The sequence below is a fragment of the Xenopus laevis genome, chromosome 5L (genome assembly GCF_017654675.1).
Source record: "Xenopus laevis strain J_2021 chromosome 5L, Xenopus_laevis_v10.1, whole genome shotgun sequence".
NCBI classification, from domain to species: Eukaryota; Metazoa; Chordata; class Amphibia; order Anura; family Pipidae; genus Xenopus; species Xenopus laevis.
Window position 1 is genome coordinate 59,544,903 of NC_054379.1, and position 27,628 is coordinate 59,572,530.

The 27,628-nt window shown below is 41.0% G+C and overlaps 1 protein-coding gene across 1 annotated transcript in view; it reads left to right on the plus strand.

The window, feature by feature from the left end:
- Positions 1-1,723: 1,723 nt before the first annotated feature.
- Positions 1,724-27,628, plus strand: part of fmn2.L (formin 2 L homeolog) — a 98,762-nt gene continuing 72,857 nt past the window's right edge. The window contains exons 1-2 of the mRNA XM_018263128.2: positions 1,724-2,172; positions 4,506-6,345. Coding sequence (XP_018118617.1) covers positions 4,557-6,345 — 1,789 coding nt within the window. The 5' untranslated portion in view covers positions 1,724-2,172; positions 4,506-4,556. The remainder of the gene's footprint in view (positions 2,173-4,505; positions 6,346-27,628) is intronic.

Genomic DNA, 27,628 nt, shown 5'->3' on the forward strand with positions numbered 1-27,628 from the left:
ATTTTGTATTTTATGAGAGGGATAGTGCAGTTAGGTTCCCTAACTATTCCCCATAAAGACCAACAGCTAGATTTTGATGTTACTGGTCCCCTTTAAGAAACCATAATATAAGATCTAACCATGTCTTGTGTAATATGTCAGCTAATTCATGTTTGACCCTTTATGATGGGATAACACATTGACTAAAATAGCACAGCAGCACAGTTACTATCTGTTCTCGCTAAGGATGTCATCAAATATTGCTGAGCCATGACTTGGATAACAGCTTATCATGGGTGATCTATATATAGGGGTCCAATTTACCCTAGCAACCAGGCAGTGGTTTTAATGAGAGAGTGGAAGATTAGCAGGAGGGGCTGAGTAAAAAAAATATTTTTTTTTACAAAATTGTAGCCTCACACATAAAGTGACCGTCATTTAAAAGCTAAAAAGAGTCAGAAGGCAAATAATTTTTATGATGCTATGTCATATTAAAAGTTAATGCAATAATAAACTGTCCCTTTAATTGCAATATACTATACAGGTATGGAATATGTTATCCAGAAACCCATTATCCAGAAAGATCTGAAGTAGGGGAAGGCCATGTCCTATAGACTTCATTTTAAGGAAATGATTTAAATTTTTAGAAATGATTTCCTTTTTACTCTGTAATATTGAAACAGTACCTTGTACATGATCCCAACTAAGATATACAGTAATTAATCCTTATCCAGAGGCAAAACAATCCCATTGGGTTGATTTAAAGTTTAAACATTTTTTTTAGCAGAGTTAAGGTGTGGAGATACAAATTTTGCAAAGACATCTTATCCAGCATATCCCAGGTCCAGAGCATTCTGGATCACAGGTCCCATACCTTTTTGCGAAGAAAGTTCAAGTGAAAATACATGAGGCCATCAAATGCATAAGCTGCACATGGACTGATTATGACCAACAGTGCTGCAAGGCACACACTATAGCACAATTTAAAAAACTTGGCTAAATAACCTAGAGACATGCACTGTTTTTATACATAAATACAGAAATCACCCACAGCCCAGTCAAGCTAGTCAGTGATTCATCCTTTTTTATGTAGGAGACAATCCCTCAGTGACCCAGCAGAGATGTCAGCCAACTCCATGTCATGAGGGAGATAATGATCCAGTCATTTCTTTCTTTAAGTCTGAATAAAAAAAAGTTCCCCAATGGACACAGATACAGTGTGCAACATACCCACTAACATTCCTTTTTAAACTGGTATACTTTGAAAATGTAGTGAGGTAGGATGTGTTTTTCGCATTGCCACATCAGGTGTAATTTCAGTTCTGAGAACTACAACTGATCAGATAAACAGGTTAAGAGGTTCCAGGACAATACATGCATGTTAATTAATTTTATACTTTTACTACCTTTACACATTATACCTTTACACATTTATTTACTCAATCAATACTTATGGTATTAACATAAATTTAAGCAAGTCATATTGTTGCTGGGATATATTTTAATATTTTCCTCATTTTAAGCACTTATGATAATGGGAGGTGTAATATCCATTGGTGTATTCTTAATTTGCCAATTCTTCTCTTTCCAGTTTTTAAAAGGGTATATATCATATGTTTTTAAAGATGTATTTAACTTTCTGTTCAGTTTTATACATTCTACCACATGGTAACACTTATGTTAATTGATTTCACCCTTTCCATCCCATCAACACCACTTTTTTTTATTGCTTTCAGCTTTGGTGTCCAAACCCACAGCACAAGATAAAAGCCGTTAATATATGGGTTTCTGTACAGTGGAAAGTACCACAAGCATATGCCAATCTCTTTGCATATGTATTCTAAAGTAACAGCTCCCATAATTCTAAACCACTACATACAGTGTTAGTGGGCAGGTGATAACAGGCGAGTTTCTTGGATTTATTGTACTACATTTTTCTCTTGTAACTGGAATTTATGAAAGCATCTGGCACACACAATTTCATCCATTAATGTAACAGTGCTATTTGGAGCAGATATTTGAATAACGTTTAGCCCAGGAGCATCCTCTGGGTGAGCGTTTAACCATCATAGCTTGGAAATTATCATCTAGATTCATTGGGGAATTGAGATAGTCTGGTGGGGGAAGGGCTTGTCACATGTTCTGTTGTTAGCTACACCCCCTTTGCAGGACTGCTCACTGCTGGATTCACAGGTATGAGGTTCCTAGCTATTGTAATACTAATGTTGTTCATCCTTTATGTTTACGCTATAATTTTTCTCATAATCCATAGACACTTTATATATCATTCTATGAAAATGCTGGCCAGGATTGTATGATCTACAACTCCCATCATTCTCCATTACCTATCACTAGAGATGCCCATTTACTACTTCTGATGATTTCCTTTTCAGTTCAGCAAAGATTCAGGGTGGAACTCCGTATCCAAATGAAGTTAAATGTAATGAAAGTCAAATTCTGATTGGCGATCCTTCTAAAACAGTTTTCTTTTTACTTTACCCACTGTAGTTCAAACTGGTTAGATGATAGGAAATTTTGGGTCAGGCTATAGCAAAGATTCAAGTATGCTACTGCAATCTAAGATCTATGGGACTATCAGATGTCAACTAACCCCATTGTTTGGGTATGATAATCCTGCTGCAACTCCTTTATCCAAAGTGCATAGGTATCATACTGTGTAAAATTATTTACTCTAAAAAAAAGTGTAAAAAGCAGTGAACAGTGGTACAGTCCCCATAAAAAAGACAGGGGTCATTTAACTCCTGCTTTCCATGTGGTGGAACAAATTTACAAATGTCTTGAGTGCTAGAGCTTTTAATGGGAATAAGGCTTCAAAAATGCTCAGAGTGGGTCTCTTACATAAAGGATTTTTTATGCATTTTTGGAACGCATGCTTAAGGTGTAAAAATGCATATATTGGTTTTATATTGATTTTTTTTTTGTAACTTAGATTTTTATTGGTTTTACAAAAATCATATTAAACATTACAGCTTAACATTTCTGTGGTTCAGCAGAAATAATGGAGATAGATACAGGTACAAGCAAACAAATATATAAAAGAGTATCAGGGGAGAAACTTAGTACAGCACAGCAATTGGCAGAGTAGGCAGATGTGAGACAAGTAGCGAGAAAAGCTGATGTCCTAAACCTGGGGCAGATTGTGTTTTATATTGATTTTTAATGCATATAAGTGTGTTGTTGTCAATTCCAAATGTGACCATCTATTCTATTGGTCTCTGAACCTGCATAAAGCACACAAATAGAATAAACTGCAAAGTGTTCATTAGTACCAACAGGCGGCGTATAGTGGAATCAATTAGCTAATGCATTTAGGTGCACTTAAACCTGCATCTCAAATGCATAAAAGCATGTGTAATTTATATAATTCTACCCAAGTTTCCATCATATATTAAAGGGGGATAGTTTACATTTTGCTTTTAGTATGTTGTAGACTGTTATATTCAGATTCAGTTATATGATATAATGCAATTGTCTTCATTTTTATTTATTTTTTTATTGTTTTCTTCAGCATTTCCATAATTAGGAATTTTGGTTATCTGGTTCAATTTACCCTAGCAACCAGGTTTTTTGAATAAAAGACTGGAATATGAATTTCAAATGGCCTAAAAAAGATTGATACTTTCTAAAAAAGAACAATAATATTGAAAAAACATGTTGGAAAAATGTTTTTGGCTGTCTAGGTCAGTGACCCCCATTTGAAAACTGGAAAGAGCTAGAATGGGGAAGGCAAATAATTACAAATCCATGATTAAAACAGTATATTTATGGGATCCATTATCCAGAAACCTGTTATCAAGAAAGCTCAGAATTACGGAAATACCGTCTCCCATAGAGACTAATTTTTTAAAAATGATTTCCTTTTTCTCTGTAATAATATAACAGTACATTGTACTTTATTCAAACTAAGATATAATTAATACTTATTGGAGACAAAACCAGCCTATTGGGTTTATTTAATGTTTTAATAATTTTTTAGTAGACTTAAGGTATGACTATCCAAATTATGGATCTGTTATCTGGAAAACCCCAAGCATTCTGGATAACAGGTCTCATACGATTAATATAAAACATAAAGACCAAATGAAAAGTTGTCAAGGAAGACATCCTATAACATATTACCTCAAAGGCAAACTACTATAGCCCTTTAATTAGTGTTTGTTCATGTCTTTCTGGTCTCTGGCTGTGATTTTTAAAACAATGTAACGGGAGTCCTTTATCTTCTATGCCTCTAATCGGCTGGTTTGCAACATTATTTCGGGAGTGCAGACAATGTAGGTTTTCGGACAGATATTGCTTTTCAATCGCAATAACGCGTAACTTTAAAAATCCAGACTCCAAGTTTTTAACAACATTTCGTTTTTCTAAATAGTAGCCGCTGGCAAGTAGATCTTGCAGAAAATCCAAAATATACAATTACAGTTTATAGTAACGTATTTTTAATGTCAAAAATATAACTTAACATGATATAACATTTTATTATCTATGTTGGCTCACTATTTCCCTAGGTATAGGTACAACCAGGCTCTCCGCAACCAGACTGGTTTTAGGTGGTCTAGATGCAATCGATTCACACAGGGATATTATTCCCTTCAATCAAAGACACCGTTTTTACTGCCCCTGCTCTCAGGATCCCCACAAGATGCTTCCCGAGCATTATCAAGCAGCAGCTGTATCAGGAGCAGCCTTTGGAAGGAGCTGTTCGCAATGTGAAGCTCGGCACTGAGCATGTCCCTGGAGTGCAGCCTGCGAGCAGCTCATTATGCACCCAGGCAGCAGATGGAAGAGAAGCACAGCAAACATTCGCATATCTGCCCACAAAGCCAAGGAAACGCGGCTTCATCGCAAGCCTCGCCCCTGCAGCACATCTCAAGTACTGGAACCGGAATGATCTGCTTGGCACAAAGGACAGGGCTCTGAGCAATATGGGCAACCAGGACGCTAAGCTTAAAAAATGTTCAGGTGATGTGCAGGAAGGAGCCGAGACTGGGCCCAAAGATGGAGAGAATACAAAGAAAGGAGGAAAAAGGACCCTGGGAAAAAGAGGCGAAGGGAACAGTAAAAAGCGAAGCAAATCCGAACCCAGACCGTCCGTGTTCTCCAATTTAAGGATTAGGAAAACGTTATCCAAGGCCAGGGATGGAACCTGTGGTTCCAAGGAAGACGTGCTAGGGAGCCAGGCCCTGCACACTGAGGAGCTGGACAGCGCCTGTTCGGTGCTGACGAAAACCCCAGACATCAGCATTTCGGCAGATGAAGCCGGCCTTTCAGATACAGACGCAGATCATTTTGAAATTCCCCACGATGTGCCGGCGGCTCCTGCTAACAGCGATGCTCAGGAAGGACAAAGGATCAGCTCGGGCTCTGACACGGATATCTACAGCTTCCACTCTGCCACCGAACAAGATGATTTGCTCTCTGACATTCAGCAGGCCATCAGATTGCAGCAAGCGACTTGCGATAGCGACACCAGTCATCTGCTGTCAAAAGTTATGGGCGGGCCCCTCGCTAACTCCCACACTCTGTTTTTGGATGCTGCTGAACACCTTGTCGCACCTGAGAAAGAGGACACCCAGCTGGCAGGTGAGTGCCCACCGGCACCTATAGCTGTGGAGGAGCAGGACCTTGCTGGAACCGGAGACGTAAGACCAGATCTTACGGAAATATCTGATTTCATCCTAGAGCCTTCCTTGGACGAGCAAGCTGCTGCCCAGATTCACATTCAGGTTTCTACTCCGGTCACTAGTAAGGAGGGTGAGAGTGTAGCATCCCCCCAGCCTGACACTGACAATGAAACTATCGGACCTGAAGAATCAAGCGGAGACTTGGCAGTTCACAATATTTTCTACGAGAATTGCCAATCAAAGGATACAGGCTACTTGCCAACCCAAAGTCAGAGGCTTAATGGTTCTACAGACCTGATTGATTGTGCTATAAATGGCACCCCCACTACACCTCAACTTGCCACAAATCACTCTGGTGTCAAGCCCTACCCACCCATAAATCCTTGTTACATTAAAACAACCACCAGACAGCTCAGCTCCCCCAATCATTCTCCATTTGCCTCCCCATCTCATAGCCCCCAGTTATATAGAAAACAAGGACAGACCTTCAAGCATGAAAGTGCCATGAGGAAAAAGAGGTCCTGTAGTTTGATTGGTAATATCAGCAGATCTGCTGACTGGACAGAGGAACTGATCAAGGACCAGAATAAACCTCTGAGGAAGGGGAGTTTCTCTGATTTCCTAGTGTTTGGAGAAAATGGGAAGGGGACAGAAAGTCTTCCAAGTGAATCCAGAAAGTCTAGTGCCCAGGCGTCTGCTTCAAGTTTTCCAAATGTATTTACAGGTGAGAAACTTAATTTATCTCTACTTTTGTATATTTGCTTTAAAGGGTTGGTTCACCTTCAAGTTAACTTTTAGTATATTACAGAATGACCAATTCTAAGCAACTTTTCCATTGGTCTTCATTATTTTATATTTTTATAGTTTTGAATGAATTGCCTTCTTTTGACCCGCTCCAGCTTTCAAATGGGGTTCACTGACCCCATTTAAACAATAATTGCTCTAAAAGGCTACAAATATATTGTTACTGCTACTTTTTATTACTCATCTTTCTATTCAGGCCCCCTCCTGATCATATTCCAGTCTCTCGTTTAAGTCAATGGTTGCTAGGATTATTTGGATCCTAACAACTATATGTATGTATGTATATTTTTATTTGTAAAGCGCTCCTTGAGGGCAAAGCACTGTACAACAAAACAATACATTAGTAGTAACAAACAAGGGGTCATTGGAATAAAAAGTAACTAAGTGCATTATTAGAATACAATTCACATAAATATAAAATATAATTACAATGCAGATTAAGTGCTCAGTGTCAAGGAAACAAAAGGCTAGAGGACCCTACCCCGTAGGGCTTACAGTCTAAATGGGATGGTAACATACAGACACAATTCAGAGGGGTATTAATGTGCTGTGGGTTACAGTTTGTTACACTGTTATACAAGTGCCAGTTCAGGTGTTTTCCAGGTGCTCCCAGAGGTAGTATAGCTGAAATAGCAAACTGGAGAACTGCTGAATAAAAAGCTAAATTACTCAAAAAGCACAAATAACTCAAAATGAATATCACTCTACAGCATACTAAAAGTTAGTTTAAAGGTGAACAACCCCTTTAACTATATATAGAGAGATGTCAGTGAAGTTATATGTATTTCAGATAAATGTCAGCATCCGAGATCCTGCATTGTGCTAAGAGAAGTCTTACCTGCATTGTAACTATTAAATAAGAGATTTGCATAACTTAATTGGCCAGTTATCAATAGACTACATTAGAGCAGTGCTAGAATAGAGTACTTAGCACCTTAGGCTAACCTAACATCAGAGGCGCTCCACCAATAAGGCGAGTTGAGTAACTCGCCTCAGACGGCAAAGCCCCACTAGGTACCGGGGTGTCAAAAAAAAGAGCTCTGCTCTTCTAGCACAGAGAGCGCAATTATGCTCTGTCCTAGCGTCCTGGCCCTAGTGGAGCGCACCGTGGAGTGGGGGGGGGCAGCAGCAACACCTAGCTGCCTCAGCCGATGGAGGGGACAGGATTGCCCCTGCCTAATATGCCACCTTTTCACCTTTATTTTAGTACCATGTATGGTTTCTCATTTTAGTTTTTACCTATAACTAGGGATGGGCGAATTTTTTCGCCTCGTTTCGCCGAAAAAATGACGGCCATAGACTTGTATGGAGACGTGCATCAAAAAAAAAAGACGCGCGACAAAATAATTTCGCCGCGCGACAATTGTTTTTTTGACGCCCATAGACTTTAATGGGCGTCTGCGACATTTCGCAGGTGGCGAATTTTTAACAAAACGGGTCAAATTCGCCCATCCCTGCCTATAACACAAATGGGGGGGGGGGGCAGATTTATAAAAAAATTGGAGATTAGAGCACAGCACAGAAAAACTCACCCTTTTTTCTATTTATTCCCATGGGATTTTTAGAATCATCTTTATCAATGGGTGAAGGTTAGAGTTTACCATTTGAAAATGGTTGAAAAATCCCATAGGAATGAGTAGAAAGTGGGTGGATTTTCTGTGTGAGCTCTAATTTCATATTTTGAGAAATCAGTCCCTACGTTTTAAAAAGCAATAAAACAAAAATTCCAAAGTTATTTTTATGATACCTTTGGAAGGTTCCTTAGAAATGTTTACACATGGAGGCTAAGCTTGACGACAAAGCGTGTTCTTGTTTCGCATTAACAGCAGATTCAGAACAACGTGGTGGATGTTTAAGATTGGGGTACCAGAAGCTGTTGCTAGGTAATGGTATCATTGTATCTATTTGTGTTTCTAACATAATCCCTAACTTTGTGGCATGATTTGGAACATTTTTTCCCCTTACGTATATTTAATTTCAATCGCTTTACTATTTTTGCTTATTTTTTTTTTTTTTAATTCTCAAACTCGTGTCATTATTTCCTCCTTCCACTCTTTCTCATATTATGTTTTTTTAGTGACATAGTAAGTTAGGTTGAAAAAAGACACATGTCCATCAAGTTCAACCTTTTAACTCTATTTTAACCTGCTTTACTGCCAGTTGACATAGAGGAAGGCAAAAACCATCCAAAGCCTCTCCAGTTTCCCCAGAAAAAAAACCTTCCTGACTCCAAATTCAGACTAGTCCCTTCAACTTGTACTATGAGCTATCTTTAATTACCCTGTATTCCCTCACTTGCTTAAAAGCCATCCAACCCCTTTTTAAAGCTATCTAATTTATCAGCCTGTACAGCTCATTTAGGGAGAGAATTCCACATCTTCACAGCTCTCACTGTAAAAAACCCTTAAAGTGCAACTCAACCCCAAAATTAAAATTTGCCTAATAAAAGAAAATATTATTCTATGCAACTTTGCATTATACATTAATTACAACATTTCTATGGTTTTTAAATTATTTGTATATGTATTGATATTGAAAGCCGTGTTTGTCCATTTCTATTCTCTGCCTTGATTTCTACGACTGTTGACACAATGTAAGACAATGCAGCTGATTAACAGACCTGTCTTTGCTGGGGAACCAAGACTGTTGCAACATTGTTTAAAAGTAACAACTGGGAGTTAAGCCAATGCTGCTTTTACAAATAACGTTCAAAGCACTGAAAATGTGTATGAATGTATATTAGAAAGTTGCTTAGAATAGTTTTCTTTTATTAGGCAAATTTTTATATTGGGGTTGACTTGCCCTTTAAGAATATTTAGGCAGAATCTCTCTTCTTCTAATCGGAATGGGTGACCTTGCGTCAGCTAGAAATACCTACTGGTAAAAAAAGCATAAGAGAGATTATTATATGATCCCCTTATATATTTATACATAGTTATCATATCACCCCTTAAGCACCTTTTTTTCCAGCATGAACAACCCCAATCAGGCCAGTCTTTCCTCATAACTAAGATTTTCCATATCTTTTACCAGCTTAGTTGCCCTTCTCTTTAATTCAATAATGTCCTGTTTGAGCACTGGAGACCAAAACTGTACAGCATATTCTAGATGGGGCCTTACCAGTACTCTATACAGTGGAAGAATGACTCCTTCCTGCCATGAATCAATGCCCCTTTCAATACAGCTCAAGACCTTATTTGCCCTTGATGCTGCTGATTGGCATTGCTTGCTACAGCCAAGTTTATTATCTATAAGGACTCCAAGGTCATTTTCCATTATGTATTTGCCTAGTGTAGTACCATTAAGGATATAAGTGGCTTGTATATTTTTACATCCCAGGTGTAGGACTTTACATTTATCAACATTCAATCTCATTTACCACTTAGCTTCACAGATTGCCAGTTTGTCAAGATAATGTTGCAAGGATGCCGCATCCTCAGGACTGGACATCAAAATAGGCCCTGGCATTTCAGGTACACAGAGGCCCAAACAGCCCCCACCAGCCCAATAAATAGTGTCTGTCTATGGCATTTGCCAGAACCCACAGATTGCCAGCCCGGGCGTGCGCATCCTGGATTAAATTAATTGGGCTGGATAGTTTTGCATCATCTTCAAACACTGTTACATTACTAACAATACCCTCCCTTAAGTCATTAATGAATAAGTTAAATAAAAGTGGTCCCAATACCAAACCCTGAAGGACCCCACTAAGAACCTTACTCCAACAAACAACCTTTGCACCTTATCCTGTAGCCAGTTTCCTATCCATGTGAAAACAACTTCATTAAGACCAACAGATCGTAATCCCTTTTTAAATATTGGAATTACATCCGCTTTTCTCCAATCCATAGGTACAATACTAGATAATCTGAGAATATCAGAAATAGGGGCCGGTCTAATACTAAACTAAGCGCTCTTAGAACCATGGGGTGTATGCCATCTTGCCCTGGCCCCTTATATACATTAATTTTTATTAAAGCTTTATGAACCATAAAATTAGCCAGTGACAAGATTGAGCTGAGCCAACAGCTATGAAGTGAGCCTGGGAACTCTGACTCCTCTATTGTATACACTGAAGAAAATAACTGATTTAGCACATTTGCCTTTTCTGTAACTGTTACAACCATACTGGTACCATTATTTAAAGGAGCAATACCCTTAACCAGCATCTGTTTTACTATTAATATGCTTAAAAAACATTTTGGGATTTGTTTTAGCCTCAGCCACAATGCACTCCTCATTTCCTTTCTTTGCCTTCCAGATTGCTGTTTTACAACATTTATTATAGAGTTTATAAATTCATTAAATGTCTGTCCCAACAGACTTGTATTTTTTAAATGCCTTTCTCTTCTTTCCTAGTAACTTATTTACTTCAATATTAAGCGACATAGGTTGATGCTTAGTGCTTCTACTTTTTAAGGGAATAAATTGAGAAGAGTAATGATTTAATATCATTTTAAATGAGAACAAATTCTGTTCAGTGTTTTTAGCTGAAAATATAATGCTCCAATCTATGTTCGAAGGGCAGCCCTCAAGCCATTAAAATAAGCTTTTCTGAAATTCATGTTTTTTGTCACCCCAGTGTATATTTGTGTTTTGCATCAGACATTAAATTATATCACGTTTTGGTCACACTTACCAAGAGGTTCAATCACTTACACATTTTCTATATGTTCTGGGTCATTAGAGATCACTAGATTCAGGATAGCATTTTTTCTGGTTGGCTCCTCAACAACTTGTCACTGAAACAAAATCAGCTCTCGCATTGTAACAATTGTGCAATAAGTGTATATAAAGGTAACCAAAATTCAGTTAAGTCAATTAAAGTCCATCCACCAATAGTGGAGCAGCAATTTCAATGAGTGAGCCTCAATGGTTACATAATCCAGTGTTAGATCAGGTAATAAATGTCTTCATTCAGTAAAAAAATCAGTGCATCCATTAAAAGCCATAAGTGGCTCACATAATTAGTTTATGTGCAAAGTGTGCAAAACAGCTATAAAATCTAAAAATTGGTATAACCATTAATATCAAAGTTAATATAAAAGAACTAATAATATCGCCAATACATTTAACACATGCATCGCAGGTATAAAATAAAGCAAAAAAGGTTTAGTAGTTTGGTACTTCTTACCCTAAACGAAGGAGTATGTGCAAACTGTCCCTGATGCACAAAGGAGCAATAGAGTATTCATCTAGAATAGACAAAAGCAAAATGATTAATCCTAGAAAGCAGGACGTTATATTCCTCATTCAATCTCTTTGGGTGCCTAGACTGCAGTAACCACATCCAATAACACTCGCATTGGAGTAGTCTTTTAATGTATTGTCCCTGGCAGTGGCGTAACTAGACCCCCAGGGGCCCTGATGCGTAAATTTACAACTGGACCCCCCCCCCCATGCATTGGGCTGGAACACAGTCTCCCATAGACTCCATTAAATCCAAATAATTCAACTTTTTTAAAAAATAATTCCTTTTTCTCAGTAATAATAAAACAGTAGTTTGTACTTGAGCCCAACTAAAATATAATTAATCTTTATTGGAAGCAAAACCATCCTATTGGCTTTATTTAATGTTTATATGCTTTTCTAGTAGACTTAAGGTATGAAGATCCAAATTACAGAGAGATCCATTATCTGGAAACCCTCAGGTCCTGAGCATTCTGGATAACAGGTCCCATACTTGTACTCAAAGGATATAAGCACAGGAGTCTGAAATACATTTTTTACTGTGTTAATGACAAGGGTTAATCAGTGCAGCACTAACAGCATTACATTAACTTTAATATGGTGCAGAGAGGGATTTTCTGAGAAACTTTGCAATTGGGTTTTTTTTTTACATTTTTTTTATTTGCAGTTTATTTAGCTTTTTATTCAGCAGTTCAGCAGTTTGCAATTTTAGCAGTCTGGTTGCTAGTGTCTAAATTACCCTAGCAACTATGAATTGATTTGAATGAAAGATTGGAATATGAATTGCAGAAAGCCTTAATAAAAAGTACAAATAACAACAAATGTATAGCCCTACAAGGCATTGTTGCTTAGATGGAGTCAGTGACCTCCATTTGAAAGCTGGAAAGACTCAGAAGGAGAGAAATATTAAAAGAAAAATATGAAGACCAATTGAAAAGTTGGCTAGAATTTACCATTCTATAACATACTAAAAGTTAACCTGAAGGTGAAGCACCCTTTTAATGTAACACTATGGGAGGCATGTGCAAGGCCTCTCTGCATGACTGTAGGTGATTAGTTGGAATTAAATATATAAAGAAAGAAGCATGGCAAATAGATCTCTCAAGTTCACTAACAACAACATTTACTGAGAACTGCCAGCCATTTTGGGGAACACTATAACAATAATATTAAATAAATATTGGTGTAAAATGAAGGAAAACAGGATATAAAATCAAAGAAAAGCAATGCATTTTTTTCAAACTGAAGGGGCTGTTCATGCTGAATTGTGCTTAGTACGGGGGCAGGCCCGGACTGGCAATCTGTGGGTTCTGTAAAACCAGTAAACCCCCGATTCTCTAAAGAATCGTTAATGAAAGAATGGTAACAACAGTGAGGCAGCAAAATGCGATGGGTGCTGATTCACTCGGCATCCCCAGGCAGCAACTGGCGACGCTAATTTGTGGGGATGTAGAGTGAATCTGTGCCTATTGCTTGTTATTACCTATCTGCTATTAGAATTCTTAAATTTTGAGTTTATTGGTAGTAAAGTGTTACTGAAAAATTTCTTTATAAACAACATTTTTTGTGAAAATGTTCTCCTGTCCTTGAATGAGTTCTCCCTGGTGAGCTGTACTTAAAATCTTGACTTTAACATCAGATGAACGCTGCACTCTTGAAAATGCAACATAAAGTTGACCATGACCAAACACAGGCTCAGATAGGTAAATGCCGACTTTATCCAATGTTTGTCCTTGTGATTTGTTGATTGTCATGGCAAATGCAGCCTTAATGGGGAATTGTCGTCGTTTAAGTTTAAAAGGTAATTCCTGGTCAGAACTGGTAAGGTCAATTCTGGGAATCAAAACAGTATCACCGCTATGGGATCCTGTAAGCACTTCTGCCTTGATAACATTTTGTCTCATGCTCTTCACAACCAACCGTGTACCGTTACATAAACCTTGCTTAGTGTTAGGGTAGGGGCACACGGCGCGATTTCGCCGCGATTCTGCGCTGGGCGAGTTGTCGCTGCGTTTTTTAAGCCGAAATAGCTTTGCTAACTTTGGCGCTGGCGTCAATGCAAATCGCGGCGAAATCGCTGCGCTAATTCACACGCGGCGATTCTTTTTCTACTGTCGCCCGGAAACGCTCAGCGAGGCAACTTCGGACGACAATAGAAAACGAATCGCCGCGTGTGAATTAGCGCAGCGATTTCGCCGCGATTTGCATTGACGCCAGCGCCAAAGTTAGCAAAGCTATTTCGGCTTAAAAAACGCAGCGACAACTCGCTTAGCGCAGAATCGCGGCGAAATCGCGCCGTGTGCCCCTACCCTTAAGGTTTCTTAACAGCATGACTATTGTTCCTACTTTGAGTATAAGATTGTGTTGTGGTAATCCAGCATTGTTGATAGTGTTTAAATATTCTAATGGGAAGTTAAGTTTCTCACTTTCGTCTTCAGAATCAATACAGTCAGTACTCAGAAAGACACAGCTTTGTCCAGGAAGTAATGCAATCACTTGGTTGTTTATCATGTCAACATCAATATTTTTTGGAGATAATATAGCCCGTTTTGCTAAAAATGGCCACCCACGCAGGTACGCAACCGGTTCCCCTCCTAGAGTGACGCTAGCGCCGCCATTAGACAAACTTGCAAAGGAGTAGCAAGATGGCCGACGCTTATACAGACTTTAGTGGGCGGATGACAAACTCGCAGAGGAGTAGCAAGATGGCCGACGCTTATACAGACTTTAGTGGGCGGATTTGGCAGTGGGCGGATGACAAAGTCGCAGAGGAGTAGCAAGATGGCCGACGCTTATACAGACTTTCGTGCAGGTACGCAACCGGTTCCCCTCCTAGAGTGACGCTAGCGCCGCCATTAGACAAACTTGCAAAGGAGTAGCAAGATGGCCGATGCTTATACAGACTTTAGTGGGCGGATGACAAACTCGCAGAGGAGTAGCAAGATGGCCGACGCTTATACAGACTTTAGTGGGCGGATTTGGCAGTGGGCGGATGACAAAGTCGCAGAGGAGTAGCAAGATGGCCGACGCTTATACAGACTTTCGTGCAGGTACGCAACCGGTTCCCCTAGTGTGACGGTGAGCGCATCTGCCTCCCTAGATCCTAACCTTCCAGCGGTCGCCGCCTGAGTGAGCAGGAAAGAAGAGGCGGCGGGAGGCAGAAGGAGACGGTGAGCGCATCTGCCTCCCTAGATCCTAACCTTCCAGCGCATCTGCCTCCCCGATCCTAACCTGTTCTGATCCTAACCTTCCAGCACATCTGCTAATCGAAGGCCGCATCTATGTCTTTCGGCTGAAGTTGCGCGCGCATCTCATAGATCCTAACCGAAGTTGCGTGCGCATCTGCCTCCCCTCCACTCGGGACATAGATAGGCCTTCGGTTAGTATATAGGATGCCAGAGGGGCTGTTGTAAGATGCCATAGAAAGTGACTATTAAGTGGGCTGGTGGGAGTTGTTTGAGCCTCTGTGTATTACGAATGGCAGGGCCTATTTTGAATCCCAGTCCAGTCCTGTACGGGGGGAATACTTATGCTGCCATAGTTTTATGGGATATGGGGTTTTAAAGGTCCACAAAGATATTTGTACAAATGGGAGTTGTTGTGATCAGTTGTGTAATAGCCCTACCTGATCTGCTGTATGTGTGGGAGTAAACTGTCAGAGAAGAGTTGTATATGTGTCCCTAAAGTCCCTCCCTAGACTCTACCAATACGTTCTCCATTTTCCCTGTGCCTTCTATTGCGCCGCCCACACGTTTACATTTCTTCCCGCCCTGGCCTCTCTACTCAGTTCTAGGATGATCACTAGCTGTGCTCAGCCAATAGAGAGAGTGCCGCTGAAACCCTGTGAGTAGCTATTGGCTGGGGCGATCGGGAAGGAATGATTTGGCTGCAGAGAAACAGAGAGGGAGCTGGCAGTTGGGACTGTACAGTAAGGTGGGATTGGTGTGAGCGGGTGAATAAAGTTCGGACACACGCCCGGCTCAGGGTTAGTGCGATCCTCATAACCTCTGCCTTTCTAGGGATTGCCTTGCCTGGCAGTGTGTGGGAAGTGATCTCAGCAGCTGCTCAGTGATACGGATCCGATACAGATCCCACCTGCTTCCAGAGCAGCTGCAGCAGGATGTGCACCCGGGCTCCCCTCTCCAAATGTATGCGTCAGTGACTAGCGAGCTGCGGGCTTGCGTGCCATAAAGTCCCCCTGCTGTGCCACCTGCGATAAGATTTATCGCGGCTCTGGCGGGCCCCAGCTGGGTGCGGGCCCGGGTGCGATCGCACCGGCTGCATCCCTGGTAGTTATGCCACTGGTCCCTGGTTGCCCACCACTTTTTCCAAAATTTGCAACTGTGCCATCCGGTGGCCTTGAATAAAAAAATGTTGGGCTAATGTTTCTTTTTTTTCTCCTTTTTTGTTTTTACACTTATTTTACCACCTTCCTTGTTTACCTATTGAACCACCCCTGATGTTCCCTGGTTCAAAGTTCTGCTTCCTCCTTTCCCCCTCGTCTTTTTTGTCCTGTCCGGGCCAGGGAGAGGAGAAAACATTTTTTTTTTATAAAAACGTATACTTCTGATAGGAGTAAAAGAACAGCAGTTGATAAGGGCTGAAATAGCTCCCCTGGCAGGGGGTCAGCATTAGGCTACTTGCATAACCAGGGCTCTCCTCCCGCTTGCGGGTCAGGACTGTTGGCAGATGAGAGTTGCAGGTGAACCACCGCTGGAAGAGTATTGGAGCAAGGCTATATTCCTCCCGCTTGTCAGGATAGGTGTGCCAGAAGCTCAGAGGGAGTGCACAAGGAGATACTCGTAGAGGTTCGTCTGTGCGTGAAGCAGGCTTCCGGTAACAATGACGCAAAGGGAAGTGACTTCATAGGCTTTAGTTACCGGTCAGCCATTTTGGTTACTTGCAGATTTTTTTTTATGTAAAACGCTGGGCCAGCAACTAAGTGCTGGAAAAGTGGGATTGGCGCCAATATAGGCATTCTTGCCTGCGAAAAGAATATATTTTTGGTTATGCAGCAGGTGAATCAAGAGATTTGAAACATCTAGAGGGCTGCTGCCTCTATTTAAGAAACGAAGCACTTCCTGTAAGTACCATTGGCCAAAGCAGTAACGCTGAGCATTCAGAGCACCGGTTACAGGTATGTGTGGGGGCTAAAATTCCAGTTTTATACTAGGTTTGAAAGCTGATTTTTATCCTTTCTACTTCCTAATTAGTTTCAGCAATGGAACCTGGATTGACGGGGAAAGCCTCACACCCTGAGGGGAAAAGCCTTCCAGCCACAGATGCCAAAAAAAACAAGTCTCTGAAAAAGTTGATAGTGTCTGGTGAAAAAAACCAAGAGCCAGGAACCTCTGTGTCACAGGAGAATCGGTTGTTTGCGGAGTCCTTAGCTTCAGTTATTAAGCAAGCGGTTATACAGGGATTCCAAGAGGTATCAAGCTCTAAGAAAAGGCCAAGACATTATCATATAAGACAGGGGGAGTCTGTCAGATTATCAGAAGGAGATTTGTCGCCTGATTCAGACATCCTGTCCCAAGCAGGATCAGAGGAAGGAGAAATTGATTCAGAAGAGGAGTCTACATTTGATCTATCAGTAATTGATCCTTTAATAAAAGCGGTCAGGCAGACCTTGACTTTGTTTTTACTAAATCTGCAAAGATGTCTTCAGCAGATAAGCTCTTTCCCTCCTCAAGGAAAAAATTGGTGTGTTTTCCAGTACATTCGTCAATTAAATTAGATTATTGGGACGGAATGGAAGAAAACAGAGAAAAGAGCTCAGACAGCAGGAAAATTTAACAAGAAATATCCTTTTGATGAGCAGGATCCAAAATTTTGGCAGCTGTAGTTAGATTGGCTAAGACTACACTCCTGGCAGATGATGTGGCGGTCTGTAGGGAGCCAATGGAGAAAAAAATGAAATCCAATTTAAGAAAAGCATTTGGAGCAGCCTGTAAGCCAGCAGTGGCTTTGAATGCAGTGTCTAGGGCACTGAAGGTGTGGTTGTCAAAGCTGGATGAAGCTATATCATCTAATGTGAAGAGACGGAAGCTGTTAGAAATGTTAGCAGATTGTAAAATGGCAACTAGTGATGGGCGAATTTATTAGCCAAGCGCGAATTTGCGGCAAATTCCCACAATTCGCCACCGGGAAAAATTCGCCAGCGTCAAAAAAAAAAATGGACTCCGGCAATTTTTTTTTTGGAAGGCGGCGCATTTTTCCCGGGAGAAGCTGGATGTAAGTAAAAAGTGTGTTTTTTGCCTCAAGAAAATCAGGCTAAGAAGGCTCGCTATGATTCGGGCTACAATAAGGCTAAGGAAAAATTGTTCAGAACTTCCAGACAATACAAGCCTGGGAAGTAATATTCCAGGCATGTTGTAACTATTCAGTACAATGCTCTAATATTCAGGGTTAGATGACCTACCAGAGTTCCTTGGTATCAGATTCTTGCACAGCAATGATGTAGTTCCACAAAAGTCCTTTGCTGCTAATAACTTTATGTAGGAGAGATACATATCAGCACACGGTTATTCAGTTAATGCAGGAACATGCAGCTATAGAGACAGCTCTCATACACTTAGAGGAACAGGAAACTTACTATCAAGAAACCCCCAGAACCAATGAGCAATCACTTACATCATGCACACAGGAAATTGCATGGTAACATGTGGCATATGCATTCTAGGAACTGTAGTATTCTGTATACCATAACTAACATATAATAGATCTGTAATGAAGATTCAACAAGGCAGTCTTCCTGGAGATCAGTTCCATCTAAGTTTGAGTACATCAAGGAGACCTGGAATTTTTTTTTCCACCCCTTCTACTTCCAGTCAACAATGTGGGGCCCAGAACAGTGTGGGTGGCAGATTAGCCGAATCTGTTCATGTCTGGGCCATAACCATTCCAGGTATATGGGTACAGAAGGTAGAATCAGGTTTCATCCTGGAATTCAAGGCTGTACCCAGGAAAGATTTTCATAGTCTGTCTTCAAAGGGGAATATTCAAAAATGAAGATTATGCAAGAATACTTAAACCAGTTGTTCGAGTCAGGGGCAATACAAACCGTAAAGCCCCAGGAAAAAGATATACAGGCTTTTAGTCTAGGCTTTTTCTAGTAAAAAAAAGCATCGGGTGCATGGAGGCCAGTGCTAGACATGAGAAAACTGAACAGATTCCTGCAATCAAGAAAATTCAAGATGGAATCCTTAGCATCCATCATGAGAGCAGTTTCCGTGGGAAATTGGTTAACAAGCATAGACTTAAAAGATGCTTATTTTCATGTGCCAGTTGCTCAAGGACACAGAAAATATCTACCGTTTTCAGTAGACAACAGACATGTGCAGTTCAGATGCCTAACGTTTGGCCTAGCCCAATCCCCAAGAGAGTTTACAGTGGTGTTGGTGACATCATCGCAGAATTAAGGAAAGAGAGGTTTAGCAGTCTTTCCATTATTTAGACGATATCCTGGTGGTAACAAACTCAAGATCAGAAGCCAAGGTTCATACGGCCAGGGTAAAATAATTTTTGCTAGCCCATGGGTGGGTAGTAAACCAGGAGAAGAGCAATTTGGTTCCCACTAAAGCTCTACAGTATTTGGGAGTTCTCTTTCAAAACAGACCAGAATTTGGTCAGTCTACCAGTAGAAAGACAAAACAAGATTATCAATTCAATAAGATTTCAGGAGACCGAGGACGGTATTGGTGCAACATTGCTTAAAAGTACTGGCTTCCATGTCTGCAACTATCCAAATAGTGAAGTGGATAAGGTGGCATTTAAGGCCCTTACTGATTTTCCTTTTGAGAAAGGTCAAAAAGCCTCACTTACACTTACAAAAAAAGAGTAAAGATACAGTCAGGAGTGAAAACAGCCCTGCTTTGGTGGTGCGATCAAGAAAATCTGGCACGGGGGATTCCTCTAGAAGAGCAAGATTGGGTGGTAGTGACCAATGAAGTGTGGGATGGGAAGCCCACATCGGCATAAGATTTGAACAAGGCACTTGGAGAGGAGAGAATGTGTCTTCAAACATCTTGGAATTAAGAGCCATAAACAATCCGTTCTTTCTTTTTCTCACCTGTTAAAAGGAAAGCATGTAAAGGTCATGACAGACAACACAATGGCAGTCACATATATATTAAAACAAGGAGGCACCAAGAGTGTAACTCTGATGGAAGAAGTAAAGCCACTGTTTCAGTGGGCAGAGAATTGGTTGGAAGGATTAACTGCAATACATCGCCCAGGGAGAGGGAATTGGAAAGCAGATGTCCTCAGCCGAACAGTAACAGATCTGGGGGAGTGGAGTTTACACAAAGACATTTTTGGAGAACTTGCATCTATATCTGGTAGACCCCAGTTTTCTACACTGGCATCCCTACAGAAAATGTCTTTGATTCTTTTCGAGGTTCCCCTGCAAGGATGCATGGGCAATAGATGGTTTAAGACAGAGTGGAGAGGAGAGAACGTGTCTTCTATCTTGGAATTAAGAGCCATAAAGCGATCCCTTCTTTCTTTTTCTCAACTGTTAAAAGGAAAGCATGTAAAGATCATGACCGACAACATAACGGCAGTCACATATATAGTAAAACAAGGAGGCACCAAGAGTGCAACTCTGGAAGAAGTAAAGCCACTGTTTCAGTGTGCAGAGAATTGGTTGGAAGGGTTTACTGCAATGCATCTTCCAGGGAGAGAGAATTGGAAAGCAGACGTCCTCAGCCGAACAGTAATAGATCTGGGGCAGTGGAGTTTACGCGAAGACATGTTTTGGAGAAATTGTAGAAAACTGGGGTCTACCAGATATAGATGCAATGGCATCCCTACAGAACAGAAAATGTCTTTGATTCTTTTCGAGTTTCCCCTGCAAGGATGCATGGGCAATAGATGGTTTAAGACAGAGTTGTTCAGAAGGCTTAATATATGTTTTTACACCATTCCCTTTAATTAAAGAGTATTAAAGAAAATAAAAAGAGAAAAAGCAGAAGCTATCGTAGTAATTCCCTTCTGGGCCAGGAGACCTTGGTTTCCGCGTCTCCGAAGATTAGCCGTAGAGGAACCAATACAGATCAAGAATTTTCCAGGCTGGCTGTCACAGGGATCAGTCTAAATTCAGGGGAGCAATCATCTGCCCTTGATGGCTTGGCAGTTGAGAGGGAGAGATTGAAGCTCCTCTATCTAAAAGATGAAGTCATTGAGCTGTTGTTGAAGTCGAGGAAAGTGAGTTCTTCTAGACAGTATTACAAAGTATGGGAAAAGTTTGTGGAGTTTGTCAAGGAAAAGAAAGATGATCCCTTGTCTCCATCACCCACAATAGTGGTAGGATTTTTGTTCTCTGGAAATGAGAATTTACATTTCAGCACACTAAAAGGCCAAGTGTTGGCGATTTCAGCCCTAACTGGGAAAACTTGGCAGAAGAGCCATTTGTGCATTCTTTAGTGCCATGGTAAGAGTTAGACCAATGAAGAGAAATTGTCTGCCACCGTGGGATCTTCCCTTTGTGCTAAAGATCTTGACTGGAGCTCCATTTGAGCCATTGGGGAAGTCAGAGGGGATGTTCATAGTTCCTAATGGGTACAGGAAAGGTCGAGCTCCAACGAAGAGAACGATCAGTTCCTGGATTGTGGCAGCTATTGCAAAAGCATACAATGTGGCAGGTAGGAAGGTTCCAAAAGGGTTGAAGGCTTATTCTACCAAGGCATTGGCAAGTTCCTGGGTGGCACAAACCAGAGAGCATCTGCAGGTCAGCAAGATGGTTGTCGATGAATATATTTGTAAAGCATCTCGTGTCCTCCCAAGAAGCTAAATTTGGAAGAAAAGTGTTACAATCTGTAGTGCATTCTACTGATTAAAAAGGTTCTGTAAAAAGCATATTGTGTCCCGCCCTTTGTCTTAAGCTTTGGAAGTTCCCATGTGGTGAATGCTGGCCATGGTGACTAAAGGAAAACCGTAAATTTATATGTACCGTAATTTCTGTTTCCTGGTCACTTTCATGGCAGCATTCACCAGAGAGTTTCCCACCCTATAGGGGACAGTTTTCATACAGAGACGAGGGGGAGAAGAGGAAGCAGAACTTTGAATCATGGGAGGTCCTGTCCGCTGGCCAGCGGGGGCGATTAGCCCATATGGTGAAGGCTGCCATTAAAGTGATCAGGAAACATAAATTACGGTATATATAAATAATTTCCTGTTGATTTTTACTGAATGAAGACATTCATCACCTGATCTTACACTGAATTATGTAATCACTGAAGAGGCTCACTTGTTGAAATTGCTGCTCCACTATTGGTGGATGGACTATAATTGACTTAATTGAATTTTGGTTACCCTTTATATACACTTATTGCACAGTTGTTCCGTATGCTTGATAAAGGGGCGTGGCCCAGAAAAATTGCACTCCGCATTAAACACACAAGGCAATCTTGCTTGCAATTAGTCATGTGTGCCTTCTTTTTATGGATCCTCAGCAACTTGTGCCATAAAATTGTCATGCAACAAGTTTAAAAACTTGTTCACATTAACTGACCTGGCAGTATTGTTGCTCCAGTCAATATCTGGGTAATTAAAATCCCCCATTATAATTACATTCCCCAAACTCGCAGCCTTTTCTATTTGCATAAGGAGCTTAGCCGCCTCCCTCCTCACTTACATTAGGGGGTCTATAGCATAACCCTACAATTAATTTGCTGGACTCTTTACAACTGGTGAAGAGCTAAACCCATAAGTCTTCCAACCCCTCATTTTCTAACATCACCTCCTCCTTTATATAATCTTTTAAAACCCATCTAACAAACCTCCTTTTCTGTTGTCTCTATCCCTCCGAAACAAAATATAGCTGGTATTAACTGCCCAGTCATGCAACACGTTCAGCCATGTTTCGGCTACACCGATCATCATATTTTCCCATCAGCACCTCCAGCTTTTCTAGACTCCTTGTATTTGCAAACATAACATATATTACTGTTACCATATTGAACATATGCCATGTGGTCTTCCCTATCGCTAACAGTACCCCCAACCAAATCTCCTCCCCCATTTTCCCTTTCTTTGCGCACTACCTCATCTAACCTGTCTTCCACAGAATCATTTACTGAATCCTCCCCCACCATACCTAGTTTAAAATCTCCTCCAACCTTCTAACCATCTTCTTTCCCAAAACAGCTGCACCATCATCATTGAGGTGCAGCCCATCCCTAGCAAAGAGCCTGTCGCCAAAAACCCAAAACCCTCCTCCCAACACCTCCCTAAGCTCCCGCTGACTTCTTAACGTTGCTCGTGGCACACGTTATATATCTCTAAGAAAATTACCTTGGAATTCCTTGCCCTCAACTTTACATCTAGTATTTGGTCATTGGTACCTATGTGTAGAACACTGGGTATTCCCCAGCCCCTCACAATAATCTCTCCACTCGTTCCACCACATGTCGAACCCTAGCACCAGGCAAGCGGCAGACTGTTCAGCATGAAAGGTCCTTACGGCAGATTACCCTATCCATTTTTGTAATTATTGAATGCCCTATAACTAAAACCTGCCTATCCTTCTTTCTCCCCTCCATCTGTATTAGAGACACTGCCTCCCAGGGTGCTCTGAGAGTCAGCCTGCTCCATACATGTCAGTTCAGAGTTGTCCTCCCCAGCATCTTCAGCCAAAATGGCAAATCTGTTTCTGGTCCCCCTACCCTTCTGTCCCCTACTTCCCCTCACAAACCTGCCTCCCTCATTGGCCTCCACTGCCCCTTCTCCACCCCACACTACACTGGCCCCTGCAAGTGGTTGCTCTGTGAGCCTCTTTTTCTCCCTCACGTTGCTGCGGCCATCAGTGCTGCAAGTTTCCCCCTTAGAGTCTGCAGTTCAGATTCCAAGATGTAAACTCACCGACATCTCTCATGTAAACACTGCATGGAACAGCTGCTCCAACACCACATTCATGTGACAATACACACACTGAGTAATACCAGCAAACCTACTTGCACTCATATTTACACTGGGTACTTACAGTATCCAAAGTGCAGTTCCTCACAAATGCCTTTTTGGTTTTAAAAGCCTTTTTTTTTTTTTTTTTTTTTTTTTTTTTTTTTAAATGCTGCTTAACACTTAGATCACATGCAACACTCGTTTAGTAGCTCCCACACTCGCTGTGCAGACAGAAACTTATTGAGGTTTCAAACCTTTTGTCATAAGTTCTTTTTTGCTTTATACTTTCATCTGTGTGCTGTTCTGTCCTTGTGCATGGGGGGGTGGTTCTGAAACACGCACCCATTTAGAAGGCCCATCCTCAAGGTGAGACTCTCCATTAAGTAAGGGTTCAATAAACGTTGAAACAGGCAGAGGTAAGGATCAGAATCAGTAGAAATAGTAAACTAGCGCACCCAGGAACACACAAGTAGTCGTTTGTGGGCCTTTAATGTCTTTTTTATTTAAAGGCTGATTTTCATGGCAAAACATGAGTTATGACATCACACGTCACGTGCTGAAGGACCATTGAATTTGGAGCCCAACTTAGGAGATGGAATTTTGAGGTGAATGTTCTTGGTACAAAGCCAAACTTTATCCCCAAGAGAGTACTGACAAAGAGAGGAATGTTTATCGGCATATGATTTTTGAGGGAAAAAAAATCTTCTTCAGGTTCGAATTTGTAGCTTGCCAGATGTGGGAAACTTGATCATTGGCTGCAAATACATTGGTGAGAAGTAAATATTGAGGGAATCTTGAAGGATGTTGACCATATATACAAAAAAAAATCTCTCAGAGAAGCATTTAGAGAATTATTGTGGGCAAATTTGGCCTGGAAGGAGATGAGCCCAGTCGTTTTAACGTAACGACTCGTTCCACGGCTCCATAAGATTGAGGATTATAGGCTGAAGAAAATTGAAGCGAGATATTGAGGGATTTGCATAAGGATCTCCAAAATTTTGAAATTAACTGATTGATGAACAATTTCAAGCAGGAAAGCCATATAGGCGGAAAAAATGTTGAATAAATAATTTTGATAGTTTCATTGCTGGAGATAGTTTACGGAGGGGAATAAAATAGTTTATGGAGGGGAATAAAATGAGCAATTTTACTGAATCTGTCAATTACTACCAAAATGACTGCATAGCCCAGAGAAGGAGGAAGATCCACAATAAAGTCCATGGTCAGATGGGTCGAGCGGGAATGGATAGCAGAAGCAATCCCTTGGGAGAGGAATTACTGGATTTGGAAGCGACACAAGTAGAGCAAGAAGCTACAAAATCTTTGACATCTTTCCAGTTTGAAGGCCACAAAACAAGACAACAACTCAGAAGTTTTCCTGATCCCAGGATGGCCTGCTTGTTTGGAATTGTGGGACTGGCAAAGAACGGTGTGACTAAGATCAGGCATAACACAGGCCACTCCAATTAGGGTATTAGATGGTGCAGAAGATTGTGATTGATTTGATTTTCGAGGCCACCGAAGGAAATAGTGCAGCCACAATTTGAGGAACAAAAGAGTCATTATCTTTAGGGCGAGGATCCACAGGAATAAAACTCCTAGATAATGAATCAGCCTTTCTATTCCTAGAACCAGGACAGAAGGTGATAAAGTTAAAACAGGAAGAGAAGAGAACCCAACGAGCTTGTCTGGGGTTTAGACGTTTAAGAGCTTGAATGCACTCTACATTTTTGTGATCCGTAAAGTTTGTTACTGGTATAATAGAGCCTTCCAGAAAATGCTTTCATTCCTCCAGTGCCAACTTGACATCAAGGAGTCCTTGGTTGCCAACATCGTAGTTTTGTTCTGAAGGTGAGAATATTTTAGAGAAGAAGGCACAAGGTTGAAGTTTTCCATCACTGGGTTGTCTTTGGGATAGAACTGCACCAGCACCCACATTGGAGGCATCAACTTCAATGAAGAAAGGGAGAAGAGAATCCGGATGTTTAAGAACAGAGTAAGAAGAAAAAGATATTTTCAAAGACTCGAATGCTTCCAGAGCTTGGGGTCCAGCAGTTAGGTTTCCCTCCTTTGCGGATGAAGGCCAATATTGGGGCAATTCTAGGAGAGAAACCTTTGATGAATTGTCTATAATAATTGGCAAAGCTGATGAATCTTTGTATGGCTCTGGTACTAGTAGGAAGCGGCCACTCTTAAATTGTGGAGATTTGAGCTGGATTCATCTCAAACCCTACTTGGGATATGATGTAGCCCAGGAAAGGGATCTTAGAGGTTTCGAAAGTGCATTTTTCAAACTTGGAAAAAAAAGCATTCTTTCTTAAACGAGAGAGGATCTCCCGATTATCTGAAGATGTCATTGACAAACTCTTGGAAGACTTCGGTCGCATTGCAGAGCCCAAATGGCATTACAAGGTAATGTCCATCATGAGTATTGAAAGCGGTCTTCCACTCGTTTCCTTTCCGAATTCTAATTAAATTGTATGCACCCCTGAGGTCTAGTTTTGTGAATAGACAGGCCCCTTTGAGTTGGCCAAAAAGTTCTGAAATGAAGGATAAAGATTTTTCGAGGTAATTTTATTGAGGCTTCAATAATTGATTCAGGGTCATAAACTGCCATCCTTCTCCACAAAAAAGAAGCTAGCCCCAGCTGGAGTGGAGGAAGGACAGTTAAATCCACGTTGAAGGTTTTATTGGATGTAGTCCTTCATAGCTTTTGTTTTGGAAGGGGGAGAAAGTAGATATGTATGACCACGAGGGGGCATAGTGCCAGGTAGGTCAATGGGGCAATCGTAGAGCCGATGAGGGAGAAGGATCTCTGCAGACTTTTTACAAAACATATTGACAAAGGGCACCAATGTGATATCTGGTTTTTGGACTAATCGATGGTTGAATTATGAAGACGAAGCCAGGGCAACTCCAAGACCACAGGTGTAGAAGAACAATTGATAAGAAATTAAAGTCTTTCAATATGAAGAGCTCCAACTGTGACTGATAATTCCTATGAGGCTTGAGGGATGAAAGCAGAAGATAATGGTCTATCGTCAATTATCAGAACCCGTAGAGGGAAGGACAAGGGTTGCAGGGGAATCTCATGGAGCAAATGACTGATCTAGGAAGGTCGGCCACACCGGAATCAAGGAAAGCTTGAGCCAGGATTGTCTTTGACGTGACTTGAAGCTGCACAGGAAGTAGAAATCAGTGAGAGGATTTGTGGGGAAAGGGATCAATTCTGTTCAGTTGAGTCTCCCCAAACGTACCTAGGTGTGAAAGTTTCCCTGCTTCACTGGGCCTTTGGCGTCTTTTTAAAGGCCAATTTTGCACATGCGTTTTGATGCATTGGCGTCACGGGGTGCCACGTGACTCACCTGGGCACCCCCATCTTGCCGGCAATGCTGAAGAAGAAAGGATCGCCAGAGAGCACTATTAGAGCAATGTAGAAAAATCTAACTGATTAAAAGACCTGTTGTGCTACTTCTAGAGGCCTTTTAGTCCGGTCTTGCATATCCCTAACATAAAAGCCCAGAAGTTAAAGTATTGGGTACAGTTGTTACTCTTTCCCATGGCACTTGCACAGGCTGTGGGTTTTGGTGCAGATCTCCTTTCCAAACTACAGAGCAGAATCCACACAATGCTCTGGAAATAAATATTTAAGAGAAACTAATTGCACAAACTAAGGTTATTCTTATGGGCAGACATCGTCATTTTCAGAGAATGCTGCTCTGTCTCATACTGTCTAAAGCAAAACTTTTGTTTTCAACCCCCCAAAAATCCCCAGTATTTTATTAAAATAATTATCAAGTTTTAAGTTCTGGAAGATGTTCATCATTTAGCAACATCTTGGGACCACTGGTTTCAAAAAGGAAGTTCGTTCAGTAATTAAAATTCATTAGTTAATTTTTAATATTCTACATGTAAATGGCAGCATCCCTTTTGCAGTACAGTTTCACATAAAATGGCGTGATTTATGAATTATAGAATTTTGCGCTTTTCACTTTTCTTAATAAAGTAACTTATGTAGTTTCATAGTTATTTGCCTTTTTCTTCTGCAGCTTTCAAATGGGAGTCGCTGACTCCCTTCTAAAAAACAAATGCTCTGTAAGGCTACAAATTTA